At 41.7% G+C, this 17,857-nt stretch overlaps 1 protein-coding gene across 1 annotated transcript in view; it reads left to right on the top strand.

Moving 5' to 3' along the window:
- The first annotated feature begins 5,140 nt into the window (after nt 1–5,140).
- TEK (TEK receptor tyrosine kinase) overlaps nt 5,141–17,857 on the top strand; it is a 41,500-nt gene continuing 28,783 nt past the window's right edge. The window contains exon 1 of the mRNA XM_074569352.1: nt 5,141–5,559. Within this exon, the coding sequence (XP_074425453.1) occupies nt 5,508–5,559 (52 nt within the window). The 5' untranslated portion in view covers nt 5,141–5,507. The remainder of the gene's footprint in view (nt 5,560–17,857) is intronic.

Genomic DNA, 17,857 nt, shown 5'->3' with positions numbered 1-17,857 from the left:
TAACCTGACCCATTTCCTGGCCCTGGGAAGCAACAGTCAGATCTGCAAACTTCACATGCATTAAGTGGCTCATGCAATTAGTCTTTAACTCTCCAAATTGCACAGGTAATGAAATTTGCCTCGTTAATGCTGGGCTACTTTAGGCAGTCATATTTTATTGCTGTGCATAATTTGGGGTGATTCAGTGTCAATATCTTAAAGACACTTGGATACACAGTTGTTACCATTAAACAGAAATACACAGACTCATTCATCTTTCAAAATGTATTGTAGAAAAATTAAGCAGAAAAGCAGTAAGAGACAGAGGAGAAAAATTTTGAGCTCTGTAGCTTCTGTATGAGCTCTGCTTACTTCCCGTTGGATGACACCTCTTTCAGGCTGGAGAATCTCGTTCATCTCTGAACTTCTTTTGGCTTTTGGGCAGTAGAAGTATTAACATCACTTACATTTGTGCTCCCAGAATCTGGTCCAATCTTGGCGGAGAAGCAAAAACTTGGTTCGAGGCTAATTTAGCACATGTTCAAAATCACCCATTTTAGCAGGTCTTCTAAAAAAAAAGCAGACATGCTCTAAAGTAGAAAAACAATTGGCTCAAAAAGCAATGACAACAAGGATGCAGTTTTGTCCTTTTCATACAAACTAAGTGGGATGTAACTACCTCACTTACTTCTCACTCATGTGACTTCATATACGTATTTGACATCATCAGTGGCCATCACGATTGCTGACTCTTAACTTCACTTTTCACACTTTCTTTCTCCAAGCATTTTTTAAAATACTTTTGGTCCCTTTTGTCAGCAAAGAACTGGGAAACAAAAATTATTTTTTTGTCCTGCTGCTGACAACAGGCCATTCTAGAGTCTACATAAAACCTATTTCAGCAAAATGCAGGTGACTTACAAAGATAAAGTTTCCGGAGTATAGACCTTAGTCAAACAGCCAGATGTCCTTCACAATGACTTTACTGATACAGAAGCCCTAAAGCACTCCTGTGTTGTTTCGTCAGCTCAACTTTCCCCTTGAGGGAAACCTGAGATTCCCACAAAATCCTGTGTTTAATCCCATGGTAGTAAATTGCCTTTCATTTCACTTGCAAGGAAGACAGGAAAGCAACTGCTGCATTTGACTGAGGCTGTTCTGTAGACTGCTCAATACTCAGCCGTTTTCCAGACTACGGTCTCCTGAAAATCCAAGAGAAGCTCATTTTTGAGAAGAATACTAAAACGCTGAGTGAAAAACCTGATCGTAGCTATGTTTGCAACCTGAAGTTTCCTTTTGAGTATGCATATGCAGGAGAGAGAGTAGAAAAAGCAAGAGGTAACTGCACCTCCTCAGCATGGGCTAAGTCATGAGAATGAGCTACAACACAAACCAGACTCTGCTACCTTTTCTACCCCACCTTAAAGTTTCTCACAACTGCGTATTACAGTATCACCACTCCTCCACACTGTTCCTTCCATGTTGGCATGACTTATCTTTAAGTATGTATCGCCAAAACCTTTATCTCCCTCCGGTTCCTACACTGCCAATTGCATTGCATCCTGAACGCTTAGACCAGCAACAGCACATGTCCTATGACTGGCCACCTGGCTGCTACCTCTCACTTACAGGTGATCCAAAATAAATGGCTTAGGGGCTGTGGTTTGCCTCAGTGGCATAGGCTGTTCTGTAGGGGAGAGCAGGCACTGTTTAAGAAAAGAAGCCTAAACTCCATCATTTATGAGCCTCTGCTTCACATTAGCTGATTGCGGTGACTTACAATTCCTAAAGTTCCTCTGCTGCCTCCTACTAACACATATTAACATCATGTCAAGGCCAAAGTAATGGCTTGTTTCCAAAAAGCATAATACAGCCAGACACTGCAAGAGGATATGTGCTTTCTGCTAACACATCTACCTGATTAAAGAAGTGCAGAGTGGCGTTGTTTATTTTTCCTCCTCACATATTTCCATGCACTACAGCGTGTATGAATGGATTGTCCTTGAGACAAGCATGCTGCTTATCTAAAGAGGAAAGCCTGGTGTCAGGAGTTCAGGACACTTGACATATCATAAAATTAGCCCTCAGCAAACGGAGTTATGAAAAGCCATGTTTAATGCTAGGGTTATATTTACAGCTTGAAAGACAATTTGTTTCCCTTCTGTAACTAATCTAAAAACTCATGCACACCATTGTGATGGGTGTTAGGTTAGATGTGAATGCTGATACGTATTAATCAGCAGTTAACCAACCACAAGACTGATGTTCCCGAAGGGAACACTTCAGAAGTCATAGAATCATAGAATGGTTCAGGTTGGAAGGGACCTTGAAGATCATCTAGTTCCAACCCCCCTGCCATGGGCAGGGACATCTCCCACTAGGCCATGTTGCTCAAAGCCCCATCCAGCCTGGCCTTGAACACCTCCAGGGATGGGGCATCCACGACTTCTCTGGGCAACATGTTCCAGTGTCTCACCACCCTCACAGTAAAGCATTTCTTTCTAATACCTAATCTAAATCTACCCTCTTTCAGTTTAAAACCATTGCTCCTCGTCCTATTGTCCTATCGCTCCACTCCCTGATAAAGAGTCCCTCCCCAGGGGACTCCCTCCCCCAGTCGCATGGGGTTGGACAGCCTTTCTGAGTCTTTCCAAGTACCTTTAGAAAAGACAAAGGGTGCATTCTACAGGGCCCAAATACACCTACCTACCCACCTGAGGATGTGCCACAGGCATGCTCGTTGGCCAGCCCATTAGTCAACAGTATCTATTAGTCCCACATGCAACAAAAGCTAGAGTAACTCAGTATCATATTTTACTCTTCTTGCCATCCTCGCTTGTGGCCCAGTTTCTTTCACTGGCAACCTGGTTTTGCCAGATGGCTATTTCCAGTTCTCCTGTGTTTTCATAGTGAATGCAGGCTGAGATTTAGACCCATCAACACAAGTTGAGGACTGGATAGCAAGAGATGGGCTTGTGCATTGGATCCTGCTATGATATCGTCGCTGCCTGGTGGAGGGGACAGAAAATTCTACTGCGCCTCTGAGTTCCTCAGTAATTTGAGGGATGATCAGATCATGCAGTTTTTAGTTCACAGAACAGAAAATCAATATGACCTACTTTTAGGGAGATTCATATTCTGATAACATGAAATATAAGGGTGAAAATATGGACGGTAAGGCTGGCAGACACTTAAATATGAATAAGAGTAATCTAGAATAATGAAATCCTTTTAATTCCATGGTCAAGCAAAAGCTTATCGTGTGCTTAATTTTGACATTAGTGGGAGGAATAATGAAACTGTGGCACTTAAACACCTTCCAAATAGAAACAGATCTACACATAAGCACTTATTACACATAAACAAGTATTTAAATGTTTGCCGAATCATAGATGCTATTCTTTATTACTTCAAAAATTAAATTACATGATGAAATGCAAAACAAATACATGAGCCTGCTGAGGCTGGTATCCCAACCAAATCCTGACTTGGGTAAGTAGGTATTTCCTCTCTTCTGACTTCAGCGAGTCTTTGCAGCCTTCTTGTACTTGTGGAGTATGGCATATTTAGGCTGCCCGACCTCATCCTGGAGATAGCCCCCTTGTCATGGCAGATGAAATGATCAGTTGATCCTTCAAAACATAGTGAGTACCTGACCTGGCTAATTATGGATACTGCAAAATCAGTATCAGCAGCAGGCCGTATGCATTGCTTTGCATTTAGGTGCATTACAAGTGGAGGCATGATGTATTTCTCCTCAGTGACCTGTTTATGCGCCGGGGAGGGAGATTTAAGTGAAAAGTGTAAAAACCCCTCTAAGCTCACAACAACAATCTGTAGGACCACAGCTTTGACTGAAGTTGTTTAACCTCCCACCCCTCAGCAAATCAAAAGACACCCGAAAAAAAAAGTTAGGATAGGCCATGTAAAAAGCACGTTAAATGAGCAATGGGAACAGAGATATCCACTAGATAGGAATTATGATAATACTTAGTATCTGGTAATACACTAAGTATTCTGACGTTGGAGGGGCCTATACCAGCAGGCTTACTAAGGTTATCGTGCCATTTGGGTAATCACTGCCTCTTCATGTCTAAGAGTAGAAAGAAAGGTTCTCAAAAATCAAAGATGGACAAAATACATGTGTGTATTTTGGTCTGGAACCAGACCCGGTAAATGTCTTATATTCTGCCTCCTTTAAGCCTGAAAGTGGAATTTTTGTAGCGTTTGGAATGTTTGTAGTGTTTTGAAGTGTTTTTGCACCCATAGGGTATTTTCAGTTTAATTTCCTACTGCGTTTCACTTTCTGTTGTATTTGGGGGGTTGGGGGGGGGGGGCAGCAGCGGCAGGTAAGGAGCAGCTCTGGGTTAATGCATTGAAGTCTCCTGTAGATTGGCAATTGATCTTGAGTGTAAAGGACTTCTGTGAAATCTACACCACCCAAAGGCTAAAAGGTCTCCCTAAGGAAATTAAATCAAAGTAGGATCAACCCATACCCCATTTCCAAAATGATGCTGAACATTAGCTTTTCCATACTTCCGTAAAAGTCATTCTGGGTGTTGGCATCTTGGCAGAACCACAGGACTTTTAAATGCTACATTGTCATAGGTTATATTTAGTCAAGTGGTAAATAGGATTGCCCTTTATTTGCAATTCTGTTTATATATCTCAAGTGCTGCTTTTCCATTTATTTCATTATTTTTTTGTGGTATTCTTTGTATTTTTTCCTCATGTTTTGTTTTAGCTTCTGAGTTTTGAGGCCCCCCTGAGTGATATCGCATTTTGATCCCACTGAAGTCATACTAGCTCTGTGTGTGATTTATTATTGCGACAAGTTTTCAGTCTGTTTCCAATTGTCAAATGCAGAGAAAAGTTGTTTCCAGTAAAGCACATGAACTAATGGAGTAGTTTGCTGGATTGTGGCTGGCTTTGGTCTATACTGGATTCAGCTGGTTGTCTTGTTACTCTTTACTTCATATTTTTATTACTGTGTGCTGAGATGCGCTACGGTCAGCAGCTTACAAGTGGATAAAATAAATAAGGGAAAAGATGATAGCACCCTGATAAATTAGCAGATCTGCACTTTGAGAAGGGGATGACGCTTTCCAGCTAGGTGGAGGACTTTTTACTCGCACTCTCCCGCCTACTGGAGGATGCCATCATTGTTCCTATTTTGCTGACTGTGACCAACAGCAGTCCCCTGCTTCTCCAGCCGCTCCAGATAACCGTTTTGATGTATTGCTGGATGGACAGGATTTGCACTGCCCTGCAATCCCGCTGATACAAAAATGCCTTTAAGATCCTGCCTTTCCCATCCTAATCTACAAAGGAAACAGGAAAAAGGAACTTAAACTCCCTGTACTCAGACAGCAATGAGACTGTTCCAGCCTGCTCCAGCGCTGAGATTTCTTGCTTGTGACTTGTAAACAGCCTGCCATGCAGGAGGAGAGTAACTGGTAAACGTCTGCGCCGAGAAAAGGATACTCCATGAGCGACTGTAAGAACTGGATGGATAAATTTTGGAAAGCATGGACCCTTTAGCACATCTAGTTCTCTACGGATTCAGCCTGATAATTTCAGGTAAGCCTTTGCTTTAATATCCGTAGTTGACCCGTCACGCTTTTCTTGTTTCTCACGCGATGTGCAGGCAAAAGGCATGAGACTCTGCTCCTTACTCCAGCACTTATCTTTATTGATTTAAGTACTTGTGCTTGTTTCAGTGAGACCACTTATCTCCGTGCACTGCGCTCACAGCGAGTGAGGGCAGGACTCTGGCCAAGCTACTGGGAAGGATTTAGCTACATGTAGAATCTGCTGCTACTTCTTTTTAACTGTTGAAGTCATTTGTTGACGCATACACACATCGCAACAGGGTTTCTCCTCTGTCTCATGGTATTAACTTTTTCATAAAGCTCATTACTTTGAAACCAATGATGTCTTTCCCCAAGAATATCTGCTCTAAATACAGACTAAATGTTGACTTTTTCTGTGTCTGACTATATGAACTGGCTGAGCAGTAGGAAAAGTTGATGTTTCTAGGTATTCCAGCACCTGATTTTAGTCAAGTTCTAGACAGGATTCCACAACTGAAATCTAGATGAAAGTCAGTGGACAAAGAGGGTAGAATAATGCACATTATATAAGGTCAATTAATAACACTTCAAATACAGCTAAAGAATAATTCAGTATTATCAGCAAATGTCATTAGCTCAGCAAATCAGAAGTTAGTTGTAAGAGATATCTGCAGAAAGGTATACAATAAGATTATACTAATGAAAATTTAGGTTATAGTCTTCAGAGCATTAACGTTAGAGATGCTTTGCTGAAGCTATCGCAAGCAGAGCCCTGAGGAAGCCTGCGCTCTTCCCATTGGATTCCTAGCTGCTCAGAATTTCAGTATTGCTTTCACTATCCATATTTTGGTTTTCTGGACAGTTTCTTGTAGCTAACAGACCAAGCAAAATCTGTAACGGAGAAATACAACTCACACAATAACCTTAGACTCAGCTCACTCTTAACTGTTTCATTGAGATATGCATAGCTTGTTACAGTCCATCTCGCCGTAAAAAGATAATGTGCTGTAACACTGCGGATTATGCTGCAATGAAAACCAGAAAATGGCAAGAAAAGGCAGAAGTCTGCGTTGCCATGTAACTTGCTTTACAATTTCCAGATCTCCTTGATTAACAGCATGTTAATAGCTAAGTGAAATTATGAACAGATGAGTTTGAGATGTTACTTTCGGCATCTGTAAAAGGCTACAGATTAATACGGGGTGGGGGGGGAAGTGTTTAAAATCTGTTGAACGCATGTTTGGAAGTATTCATATCTAGCCATTGCTGTAATAGGCTGCATAGTGTTTACCAATTCCTCTTTTGTGGCTTAAGTTTCTTAGCTGCACATTGATTCAAACTATCTAGCCCTCAGGTCACTTCCAGCTTTTCACTTTAAGGAGATACCTGGTGCTATAAGCATTATGGATGGTGAATAAAAGAAAGTTTAGTCACCCCAACCCTTTTTCCTTGTCTCTCCTGTTTCTCTACGTGGTAACTTACACCTAATTGACACAGAGAGCAAGCACGGTGCATGAAGCCACACGTACGGGAGCAACAAGTCGGCGGTGGAGATTAGCTATAAACACGGGCAGTGCGGACAGCCCAGCCCTGAAGAGCTGCCGGTCACTGCCTTTTCCACCGGGTCTGACCAGCGAGGTGTGTGCTGCAGTCACACCCATCTCAATAGATCTGTCAGCTTTCCCGCTTTTGTTTGAGAATGATATCATGTTTCCTGGGGCGAGCGGGGGAAGACAATGCGAGCCCGCTTTCCTCTAGATACTGCAGGCGGAGTTCAGGAAAGCGGGGCTGACATTCCCCGAGCAGGGCAGGCTTTACCCTGGGGGCAGACAGTGAACTGGCTTAACCTTGTCCCCGATGAGCGCCGGCTGCTCTGGGTGTGTTGCTGGGTAGGCACAAAACCCGCTCCACCCTTTTCCAAGGTGAGGGCTTGGATCCCATTACGAGAAATGGGCTTTGATTTAATGTCTTTTTTTTGTTTGTGGTTTGTTTTCTTTTTTTTTTTTTAATAACAGTACTCCATTCACAGCTAGAGCTAAAAGCTAAAGTTCTGAAGGTAACGTTCAAATATACACAAGGGCTCGCTTTTGCACTGTGTATGTGGTCACCACTTGCCATAGCAAATGTTCAATTAAATTGACAAGGGGTTGAGTTTAATCCTGTCAGGGTTCTTGAAAATGAACTGAGCATCGCCATGTGTTTTTCTTTCGGTTGATGCTACTCCAGTCATCATTGTGTAGAATCAAAATGATCCTGGCATCCATGCTGAAGTATGGATCCACCAAGCTTGTGGCTAGGTACGATCTCTTAAGTCCTCATGACATAAGAGCCACAGGCTCACCTACTCCCTTGGAAGGCTGAGGACAAAGCAAAGAACAAGTGCCAGAACTTGGCTTTTGCCTCTTGACAACACCCTCAGATGGTCTGGAAATTCGCTTGCAGCTTCTCACAGTGGGCCAAGTCGCAGAAATATTCATGTGTGAGCCATATTTTAGCAAGATGGCCACCATCAGTAAGAGGTTTGAGGAAACCAGCAACAATTAAAAACAGTTTAAAGCGCATCTCTTTGACTATTTCTTGCAAAAAATAAATACATTGTCAAATGTCTCCGTCCTCCAAGACAGACAGAATCTTCTGTGCTATAGACTTGCTCTACCAATAATCTTAAATCTAGTGGGTTTCTAGAAATATTGGATTTTTTTTTTTTTATTTATTTATTTATTTATTATTTAGCTGTTGGACCCATATATGGTAAAAGACTCAAAAGGTTATATTAGCCTTTTAAGAAAGGGTAACTGTGGAGCTAACAGTGCAGTGGCATTCGGTGGTAGATCCTTGTAATCCCTGTTCATGGCTGCATTTTCTTTGGGATCAGTAGATGTTACCAAAAAAATACATAAATTGTATGTATTATCATTATGTGACTCATTTACATATTTAGAAATTTAAACAGCTTTTAATATACATTACCAGACACACAAGCACCATTATAATGTGCTGTAGGCTCTTCAAAATTACAAGAAATCATAATTTTTAGTTAGACTGGAAAGTTCTAATAATTCTGTTTCAAGACTTGTTTTTCTCTTGTGAAGTTTAACTTAACCTGAAGAAAACCTGTGTTAACCTCTAGTTAATACGTGCCTGTGACAGTGAAGAGTCATTCTTCCCGTAATTAATGGGACTAAGCGTGTGTGAGTATCTTCAAATATGCTGTTGTCAGACCGAAATAGTGTCTGAACTTAAACCAGTCTGTCCTACGGCTGCGGCGCTGGGGGTTTGAGCCTCCCACAGCCAAAGCAGTGGACACAAACCACATTTGAGCTTTTAATCTCAGGTATTTCAAAACTGTGCTCACTAGACATTACACTGACACACAACATTTCAGACACCTAAATTACCAAACTACTAATGCAGTTTTCATCCTTGTTGCTGAAGTGTATTTGATTTGGGAGACCCAGCAATTGCATCTGCCTTCCACACTCAGGTTATTTACCCAGAGGGAACAGTATCCTGCTGCCTTTTGCATGAGTCTGAAGTTTGCATGGAATCTAGACTCTTCTTGAGATGTAGCCTTCATCTAACCCACAAATGATGGGCCTGCCACAGGAATCACTGGCTGAATCTCTGACCTGCTGAATGTTGGTGTTTCTGCACAGTTCTGTTAGGACCATCACGACTACAAAATTGATGAATCTGTCTTATTGGTGAAAGAGAGCTGTTCTGTTCTAGTTACAGCGTTGGCTGTATGTTTGCAAAGAAAAAAAGTACCAGCTGTGACCTAATTCATCACCCCCTGACTCTGCATCTGGAAGCCAAAAACAACAGCTTCAGCCTGTGTGGGCACCTCTGTGCACCTCCTCTAAGTGGAGTTACAAAAGTGGGCTGATTCTTTTCAGTTCTTTTTAATTTTTAGCTTTAGAGTTTGCTTTTGGTGTGTCCCTGGTACAGACCTAGTGAGAGGTAGAGTAGCTCTCAGGAAGCCCGTATTCCCAAAGGCCATTTCAGCAGCTGGGAATAGTCAGGAGTGAGAAGGCGTTGCATCAGACCCAGAGGAATAAAATCTAAAAGGGTGAAGTGAAATCACACTACATTCACAAATACTAACATGTGCTATTGTTTTAGATGCAGATTTCACATATATATATATACACTATATATATGTATGTACAATAGATTGTTTGGGTATTTAGTCATAATTAAGCTGGTTGGATGGATTATTTTTTTGCTGAAATTTCATTTCAGGGAAAAAAAAAACAACAAGTTGTAACATTTTGCAAAGATGGCCTGATACCAGCAAGAATTTCATCTGGAAGGCTTTATGTGGAACAAGAGGGAGTATAGAAGTCAGAGACACTGATTGTAGCAAAGCAGCTGGCTTTAGGGCAGGGAAGATGTGGATTTGGTCCTTCATGTGCCCACAATGAGAACTACCTGGGCTGGAAACCTGCTCTGTATTGGTCCCATAGACTTCAGCCTGCTTGGCCCAGACTTGTCTCTTAAACACACAGAACCCCTGTTCAGCTTTCCCTGGAAGACCTTTGAAAGTCATTGTGGTTGGAGTGTGTTGGGTAGGTAGAAGAAATGAATCAAAAATGGATGCACTTACCACTTGTGTGAGACAGATGTGTAGTTCCATGGTCAGCTCCCACTGTGACACGCTGGGACTGGAGGGAGAAATTGCGAAGAAGAACGGCCCTCCAAAGATAGTGTCTACCCTGTGCTAGTGGCAAGATCATATTTAGGATGTTGTTCCACCGTGTTTTTAGTGGAGACACATAGCAAAGAAGCAGCCCATATCTGACCTGGAGTCTTTCCTGTAAGGAGTTTAAAATGCTGATTGTTTTTTAGGGCGCAGATTTGATAACTGTTCTCCAGCTAACAGCCAAACTAAGAACGTGCACTAATAATATTAAACAAGGGTCATATCATAAAGAAGTAAAAAAAAAAAAAAAAACAGCAAAAATCATTTTTTGTAATTCATCACTAGGAAATGCTTTTAGGGTGTGAAGATATTAGGCATTCACTAAGTTCTGAAAGGATTTTTGAAAGACAGGTTCACAACTGACATTTCTGTATTCAAGGGTAGTATATGTAAAATATTTGCTTCAAGGTCAGTATTTTCCTTGCCTGGTATTTATTTAGTTTTTGCATTATGGCAGCCTGTGGCTTGGTTAATTTGTCCTTTGGAGTGTAACAAGTCTCTCTCGAAAGTGCAGCTCCATCTGCACTTCCGATCGTGCTGATGATTTCCTCTTGTATTATTTTGTGGCTGTTCATCCCAAACCTGACACTGTTCAGGCACCTGAGCCTCATTAGTCACACAGTGTGCTTAGCACCAGAAACATCTCCTGCTACCCTACTCAGAAAAATCAGTAAGTGGCAAAGCGAGGGTACGCTACTGTACATGCAGAACGTGTTAGGGTATGGCCATCCAGCAGCCAGCGCTCACAGACACTTCCAGACAACTAACCTTACGCCTGTCGTGCGCGGTGATATATTCTATGAAGACTAATTGATTCCCTATATTATTTTGCAATTTTATTCAGCTTGGCATATGCACACAAACAACATACAGCTTATGCATGCCGTACACATAGTAGCTTCATGGTGCAACTTACAAGGATCACCCTTGTTATGGACATATTTATTCTTGCTTGCAAATGCTTTATTGGTGGTGGTACCCGTATTTGGCTAGCTGCAAATCCAGCCAGATGTATCTGAACTATAAGCCTGTCCTATGCGAGCTTTCCCAAATCCCTCATCCTTTTTCAGCACTACCTAGCACACTGTCAGCTGGTTGTTCAACAAGCAATTTCTGCTGATATGTTGTTTTCGGCTTTACTTCCTTATGGTCAACCGGGCCTAAGGAGAAGTCATGAGAAAACGTCTTTCTACATTTTGATTACTTACACCCACACATTTAGGCAGCTCACCGGGAAACACCCAACCAAGCTGCACCAGTGTTTATTTTCTAGCTTTTTCATCTTAAAAGATTGCTTTAATGGATTGTGAAACAACTGAAATGTAGAGAAAACAATTTCATTCTATTTTGCAAGATGGCAGTTTTGTTTCCTTCAGCTGTTCCAGATGTACCCAATGGTCTGTAAGAAACCATTATCCCTAGTAGCTTTGATAGACTATTTTATTTTTCACACATGTGCTCTGGCGTTCACACTACTACTGAGTAGCAAAGTGATGTTCTGTCACTAATTTTTTTGTCTCTTATTATTTTCAAAATACCTTCCCTCCACAAATAATGCCCTATTTATAAGGGCAAGAGGTCTCAGTATTCTTTGAGCTGTGAGCCGTCCCATGGCTTCTCATAGTGGCATCATGTAAGATACAAGCAGTAAGATTCTTCCCATGGACAGCAAAAAAGACTTTATTGGCAAACCTGACTTTTTTCTCTTTTTCAGCAGCATTTCTGTCTCTCTCTTTTTTTTTTCTTTTTTCTTTTTTTTTTTTTTTTTTGACCCAGTTGCTGCTGCCATGTGCCAAGGAATCTTAACTTGCTTGGGTAATAATAATTTCAGCCTTGTTCTCCTGTGGAGGACTGTGCTGTCAGAGGAGAACTTGACTCACTGGGAGAAATTACCTGAGCTGCTGCTATCTTTGCATCCCGGATGAAGTTTCCAGGACACTAAGAGACTACGGAGCCCATAAAATGAATTTGTGATTTCAAAGACCCCTGAAATCATTCACTTTTTTAGAGAATGAACAAAAAATAACCAAGATTGATAAGAGAACTGTTGAGTGCACAGAAAAAGAGGAAATAAAGATTGTCAAATTCTGATGTGGTATATGTTCCACTCTCCATATGAAAATATCCCCAAACAGCTAATGTTTTGGGTTAGTTTCTGGCTAGCTTTAATATTAAGTGTGGAATACTCTATTCTTTCTTCTCTCTTTCTTTTTTTTTTTAAGGGAGAGGAGACATGGGGATTGGGTATCTATTTGGTTAACCTCTTCATATTTCACTTACATTATTTCCATCCTGATTATCTTCTAAATTGTCTAATTAGTTAATTAAAAAAAAAAAAGTCGAGTAATTTATTCAGTACTTCACTGAGAATTAATCGGATACTGTACTTTTTCAGTTTACGTGATTGACATTTGTTTTTCTAAATAGATTAATTAAATTCTTTTAATCTGATGTGTGACATTCTACAGAAAAATACAATCGAGGAGGGTACAGCTGAGCTTGTAACTACAAAACAAGACACAATGCGAAATACTGAGGTGCAAGCTATTTAACAAGTTAGGTTGGTTCTAAATCAAATCCTTACTCTTTCAAGCAGAGGGAATGCTTAGTGTTGGTTTTTAAGAGACTTGAAGAAGGGGTTGATGACTTGACAGTCTGGGACATAGGCTTCTATCAGTCTCAAAATGATTTTTAAATCCTGCACTGACCGCCATGTACAACTGCCTGTTTTACTTTCAGCATAACACCAAGCCTAAACTAAGCACAGATTCTACTTTTTTCTCTGCTCGTACAGTAGCTATATGCTTTACATTCCTATTGCCAGATAGTTCATAGCAGAAATAATTCGTGTTCCAAGCAATAGCAGTAAAAAATTTAAGAAGTCTGTAAGCATTTCAAATTACATCACCTTTTATTCCCCTTGCGTCATCTGATGAAAGAAAAGGGGTGGAATTTACTGGAAATTTCTGCCCTCCCCTCTTCTTTTAAATAATTAGTACTTTAAAATTATTAATCTTTCCACTTACCTCTTATCACAGCTCTTCTTTTGCCTCTGTTATGCTCCAAATACCACAGGAAGGACTTCTAGCTTATAGTCACTTCAAGCAATTAATAATAAAGCTCTACAAGTATAAGGAAAACACATACATCACTAGATTTGTAACGTCTAATGAATTTCTTTCCTTCCACTACACTCAGTATTAATTAATAGCTAAAACATTTACTCAGAACTTTGTATTCTCAATACACCTTGGAAATATGGACTAGTGATATGTTTATCTAACTAAATATGTTTGGGGGCAGTGTGGTATGGTTATCCTTTATGTTGGTGGAGCTGACCCCTCTGGCTGCTTGCTATGGTAGAGGAATTTCAGCCACTCCACAGTAGTGAACACTTTTCCAATTTACAGGCAACTGTGCAAAGGCCTCACATTCGGTACAAATTGTCTTGAATATTTCTGTGATTTCCTGGGGACCAGACAAGGGTTAACAATGTAAATCCGGAATTATGTGGGCAGGGACTTTCTGAGATGAAAGGACAAACCATAACGCTTTTCTATTCTCATAAGACTTGCTGTGTGTACTCATTCAGAGGGTAATGGTCAACAGCTCATTGTCCGGATGGAGCTCAGTGACAAGTCATGTCCCTCAGTGGTCTGTATTGGGACCAGTACTGTTCAATAACTTTATTGATATTGTGGGATTGATATAGTGGGATATAGTGGGATTGAGTGCACCCTTGCAAGTTTGTGGATGACATCAAGCTGAGTGGTGCGGTTGACACACCTGAGGGGCAGGATGCCATCCAGAGGGACCTGGACAAGCTTGAGAAGTGGGCCCGTGTGAACATCGTGATGTTCAACAAGGCCAAGTGCAAGGTCCTGCACCCAGGTCAGAGCAATCCCCAGTACCAATGCAGGCTGGGGGATGAAGGGATTGAGAGCTGCTCCGCACAGAAGGATATGGTGGTAATGGTGGATGAAAAGCTCAACATGAGCTGGCAATGTGCACTTGCAGCCCAGAAAGCCAACCACATCCCAGGCCACATCAAAAGAAGAGTGACCAGCAGGTCGAGGAAGGTCATTTTGCCCCTCTGCTGTGCTTTGGTAAGATCCCACCTGGAGGACTGCATCCAACTCTGGAGCCCTCAGCACAGAAAAGACATGGACATGTTTGAGAGGGTCCAGATGAGGGCCACAAAGATGATCAGAGGGCTGGAGGACTTCTCCTGTGAAGACAGGCTGAGAGAGTTGGGGCTGTTCAGCCTGGAGAAGAGAAGGCTCCAGGGAGACCTTATAGTGGCCTTCCAGTACCTTAAGAAGGCCTACAGGAAAGACAGGGACAAACTTTTTAGCAGGGCCTGCTGTGATAGGAGAAGGGGTAACAGTTTTATACTAAAAGAGGATAGATTCAGACTAGATATAAAGAAGAAATTTTTTATGGTGAGGGTGGTGAGGCACTGGAACAAGTTGCCCAGAGAGGTGGCAGGTGCCCCATCCCTGTAAATACTCAAAGTTAGGTGGGACAGGGCTCTGAGCAACCTGATCTAGTTGATCTGCTCATTGCAGTTGGGGTTGGACTAGATGACCTTTAAAGGTCCCTTCCAACCCAGACTATTCTATGATTCTATGTTCTACTACATTAGACTATCTCAGCTTGAGATTGCAGCATTTATTCCTGAACTACTGTCTAGCACCAATTCTGATTTAGGGAAGTGAGTTTTTAAACTTTACCAGAGATTTTCTTGCTCTTTGAGCAGACCTGCGTCTGGGATGTGTTCCAGGGAATTTCTGTTTCTTCCAGCTGGTCCTGGCTCAGTTTTGCTGGTGCGACACAGCACAGAAAATATGGTGAGTCTGTGCCTGTATGAATGGCAATTTGGTAGGGAATTAGAATGCACAGGGGCTGCAGAGACAGCATGGTACACACTTATTCTCTGTTCAGCACAATTTTCCCAGGCAAAGATGTACTAGAGAAGCTGTGGAAGACACGGCTGGGCATCTCCTAGCAAGAGAGACCATAGTCCTGTAGTTAGGAGAGGGCCAAGAGGAACTGCAAAGGTCTGCCTGCATTCATTTTGCTGTTTGTGTTATAGTAGGTGTGCTAATATTTAAGCTTACTGCTTAGACGATGCCCTTTTCTCTGTGCTGGAGGGGCTCAGAGCACTGTGCCACAATGAGTGCGTGTCATAAATACCGGGCAATGAATCCTCTCTGCGTGGCATCTCCCATTTCCAGCATTAGCCTTCTGCAAGTGCTTTCTCTTCTTAAAATGTATTTGCACACACAGCAAATTGCCTTCCTGATAAGGTCAACTCTTCAAGGACCAGGTCAGGAGTCAAAGGGATTTTTCAAGGAAGCACAGAGGATTGTCACTGGTACAGAGACAGGATGTTTCCTGTCTGTATTTGTTGTGCTTTTCTCAGAGAGCTAAATCCTGTTGTCCTTATTTGGTCCTTACATACTCAAAGTCTTCATTAACATCAAGGGCAGGATTTGCTTAGCCTTTGCCAGACTAGATAAATTCCTTTTCAGCAACCACAGTTGGGTTAGTTTAAGTTGTGTTACCAGAGAGAGATGATGTAGGAATTCCTAAGCAAAAAGCATATGTGGATTTTACACTTTTCTGTGGCTTTTTTCTACAATCTGAGGGTAGGAACTCCCCGCAGAGTGGAAGAAAGCCTCCCTATCACCTCAGACGCCTTAGGCTGACTTTAAAATCCCAGTCCTACTAGATTCTGAGTTGAACGAGTGAGTTGCCTGCAAGTCCATACGCTGCTAGAGTGCTGCTTTTTTTTTTTTTTCTTTAAATACACCTAAAGCATAGCTTTTTTAGTGCAAAACTTTCAACTGGATATATTTTAATTTCTGCTTGCAATATATTCCAGCTGTGAAACCTCAGCTGCCATGTCATGCTTGGCATATGATTCCATACTTATGCACAGGTATTACTCCCTTTTATAGACAGAAAGACCTTCTAGTGTTTCTCCAGGAAGGCATGAAACTCCATCTGTGCTCTATCTGCCTCACGCATGCCTGGGTTATTCTGCAGTGTCTAATGTCACCAAAAAATACCTATATTTAGAAAATCAATCGGAACACTATGCATGCATCCATGGCTAGATTTTGATTCATCTGGAATAATCACGAGTGTAAATAAGCAATACGCCTGAGCTATGCTTATTTTATACCTTGGTTACACTATTGGTATTATTACAAAGAAATAGAGAAATATGCAGCAAATGCCCTGAATCTGATATGATATTTCTATGCTATGTTTTGTATAAGGATCAAAGGCATCATGAAAGCTAGTGCTCAAAATCAGACTTCTACTGCTTTTTCTCAGCATATGAAAAAGTTGAGATGCAGGGTGGGGAAAGAAGTGTCATTTTCACCTTTCAGTGTTGTAAGTCAGAAGGAACGAGAAATATTAGAGAAATGGTACTGGAGCCCTGGATGAGCGGCCACCCTCTGAAGGACCCCAGCAACTTGGGCCCATACGTCTGTATCGGAAAGACAATTGCAGCTCTGTGCCCTGTGGATGCTAGGCAGAAACGTCAAAATATTTCATTTCTGATCTGTAGCACCCTGCCTGACCTCGACACAGATAATCACATCAAGCCACAGAGGTTGGATCCAGATTTGGTTCTGAGTTTCACACAAGTTTGCAGAAATAAGGATCTTGCAATTTAAGATTTTAAGAATATCTCTACCTGGCATGTGGTCATTGCTGTTATAAGCTGAAGCCCTCTGCTTTCAATGTTGGTGACTGTCAAACTACATCTGCCCTCAGCTGATGTCTCAGACCCATAGTAAGGGTACAAGCGTTCCCCATACAAAAGTAAAAATGTTGCGATAAATGCCCTATAAAATGAGTGAACAAGCCTGGCCTCGTTTCTACCGCACACCTCTAACTTTTTTCAAAGGATTTATTTTTGTAATGTGCAGCAGGATGAACTGACTTCGCTGACCCGTGCCTTTATGTAATATTTACTCTAATGGCCACTGCGTCCTTTCCAGAAGGTTTCATTTCTCCATTGTGTGACTGCAAGTTATCTGTGCGGGCGCGTTGCAGGGTGGTGATGGTGGCAGAGTGGCTGGGTGTGGTGAGTGTCGGTGGGCTGTCAAGACACTTCAGTCCCCAGAGTGGTTGCTGGCACTGGAAGCAGAGGAGGACCTCCTCCCTTGGCCCCGAGCACTGCAGAGACACACGCAAAGGCTGCAGCCAGCACGAAGACCTTTTGGCACTCCCTTATCGCAGGCTATACCCCTTCCTTCCAATCAGAGAAACATTTGGAAGCAGAGTGGTGATAAATATTGGGTCCCTCTGCGTAAATACAAAATATACTTGTATCCAAAGCAGGAAAATAGATGTGATGAATAAAAGAAACCAATTATTCTTCCTGTTTCAGATGGAAAAAATGTTACTGTTTCCCTTCTCCTTACCCTGAATTTCAGAAGTAAAGGGAAACGCCTGTTAACTGCAAATTTTTGATTATAGGAGAGCTGCATTTCCCTCCTGCTATGCACATTTGAACAACTGAACCTGTAGCGCACTGCCAGAGACTGTTTTAATTAGGCTTGTATCTATAATTTTCAAAGAA

The sequence above is a fragment of the Larus michahellis genome, chromosome Z (assembly GCF_964199755.1).
Source record: "Larus michahellis chromosome Z, bLarMic1.1, whole genome shotgun sequence".
Taxonomy (NCBI): domain Eukaryota; kingdom Metazoa; phylum Chordata; class Aves; order Charadriiformes; family Laridae; genus Larus; species Larus michahellis.
The sequence above is the reverse complement of the archived record's forward strand: the minus strand, read 5'-3'. Positions and strand labels throughout refer to the sequence as shown.